This window comes from Gobio gobio (genome assembly GCF_949357685.1).
Source record: "Gobio gobio genome assembly, chromosome: 8".
Lineage (NCBI taxonomy): Eukaryota > Metazoa > Chordata > Actinopteri > Cypriniformes > Gobionidae > Gobio > Gobio gobio.
This window is the reverse complement of record NC_137114.1, coordinates 39,681,218-39,683,233: the sequence shown is the minus strand read 5'-3', so window position 1 is coordinate 39,683,233 and position 2,016 is coordinate 39,681,218. Positions and strand designations below refer to the sequence as shown.

At 37.1% G+C, this 2,016-nt stretch overlaps 1 protein-coding gene across 1 annotated transcript in view; it reads left to right on the top strand.

The window, feature by feature from the left end:
• The window catches only part of LOC307130564 (ribosomal protein S6 kinase-related protein-like), a 23,877-nt gene extending 22,094 nt beyond the window's left edge, over positions 1 to 1,783 (top strand). The window contains exons 9-12 of the mRNA XM_079823602.1: positions 1 to 9; positions 180 to 268; positions 435 to 545; positions 1,072 to 1,783. The exon at positions 1 to 9 is cut by the window's left edge and continues 81 nt beyond it. Coding sequence (XP_079679728.1) covers positions 1 to 9; positions 180 to 268; positions 435 to 545; positions 1,072 to 1,368 — 506 coding nt within the window. The 3' untranslated portion in view covers positions 1,369 to 1,783. The remainder of the gene's footprint in view (positions 10 to 179; positions 269 to 434; positions 546 to 1,071) is intronic.
• Positions 1,784 to 2,016: the final 233 nt, after the last annotated feature.

The following is a 2,016-nucleotide window of genomic DNA, read 5'->3' as shown; positions in this document are numbered from 1 at the left end:
AGTACATGGGTGAGGCCGGAATCTGAGCTGCACTTTTTTAAATAGGATAGGATTTCCATAGTAAGACTGTGTTTACCATCAAGTGTATCTGGCAGTAACTAAAGACATGTATAGCTCTAAGCAACTGAGCTATTTTTCTAAAAATGGATATTTAATTACATTATCTGGTCATTAAACAGCTCCTGAAGTCCTGAGCGGGGGCCCGTACAGCCATGCTGCAGACTGGTGGTCTCTTGGTATTCTGATCTACGCTTTAGCCACTGGAGGGGTAAGACATATCCAGAGGCGGTACTACAAGATGATCATTATACTTGATGGATGTGTCAGAAAATCACCTCTGGAAAAATGTGCGGATCTCAGTGATGTGTAGAAAGTGTAATGGGCTGCTTATACAGACCGTCTTAACCTTTTCTTTATTATTTTGATTTTTTTAGTTTCCTTTGCCTGCAGAAGCAGACCACTGTATTATGATGACCAGGGTCAGTGAGTATCCATATGACATGCCTGCAAACCTCAGTCCAGCTCTGGCCTTCCTGCTCATAGAGGTGACGTCCATTATGATTATATACACTATATGTTGCATTATTTTTGCATTATATTTTGCATCCCCTGTATAAGACGTATAAAGACATCAATAAAATAAATATATATATATATACACACTCACCTAGAGTGTATATCCCACCCACTAACAGGTGCCGTGATGACGAGATAATCAGTGTTATTCACTTCACCTGTTATAATGTAATGACTGATCGGTGTATATGTTAATATAGCCTAAAGGAAATACCCCATATTTGATGTGTAAGATATAATTTATGGGTAATTCATTCTGACAATTTATATAAAAAAATACACTTGCAGATTTAAATGAATTTCTTTGAATTTGTTTTCATTTTAATTCTACTTCCTTCCTTCAAAATAAAATTACAATTCGTTTGCTACTTCAAATCAAATTCAGGAATTGAATTGTAATATTCAGGAATGCTCAGTTCAGTTCTGAATGTCACGCAGCCCTGTTGTTTACGCACATACTCAAACCAGTCTTCCTCGGAAACTCTGACTTTGTAGCTTCTATGCAAGATCCCCACGCGTCGCTTACGGTGCCTGGAGCACTTCCAAAGCCAGAAGTTTTTCCGCGGCATATCCTTTGATTCCCAGCTGCTGCAGAAATGTCCCATCAAGCCAATCCTCGAGCTGAAGAATCACCCTGACCGATCGGAAAGGTCGATGCGAGGTTTATCATCAGATCTGCTTCAGAATTTTGAGTGTGACCTGCTGAACTCTCCATCGACCTCTGTGGATTCGCCTCCTACCTTGATGAAAACTGAGGTAGATGAAGACACAGCAGGAACCAGTTCTCCATGAAAACATAAATTAACAAACGTTGTTTTCTCTGTACATGCAACGTTTTGCCAAAGACAAGATAAAATGTCACAGTATTTTTTGATATTTCACCCACATAAAGCACAAACAAATCCATCTGACTAGCCACTCATTAACAAGTATTACTACTGAGTTGTTTTAGTCCTATTAAAATAATCAGATTTCTTTTTATCTGAATATGCAGAAAATGTATTATATATTTTACCTCACTTTTGAAAGCTTAATTTATGTTTATAATATAAGAACAGCTGGGTTTTGTTCATAAGTTCCTGTGTACTGTATATCTTCACACTTAAATGTAATTTATATATTTATAGCGGTTACAGTGCTACCCTGTTTACTGGGACACCATATGTGTGATAATTTGACTGTGATAAATAAAACTCCTCATGCTTACACATAAGTATACTGTGATATTAATACTGAGTAACTTTTTAGACACAATATTGCCAGTAACTTTTTTGCTAATAATAGATGAAGCCAATACAGAATCAACTTATGTGCATCTTCCTGCAACACGGCGAAAGTTTTTGAATCAATGTTTTTTGAACGAATCGGTTGAGTTAATGATTCAGTGGCTCACACGTAAAAGGTGTCTGCATCCTAAAAAAGTATGTTCTATATAGTATG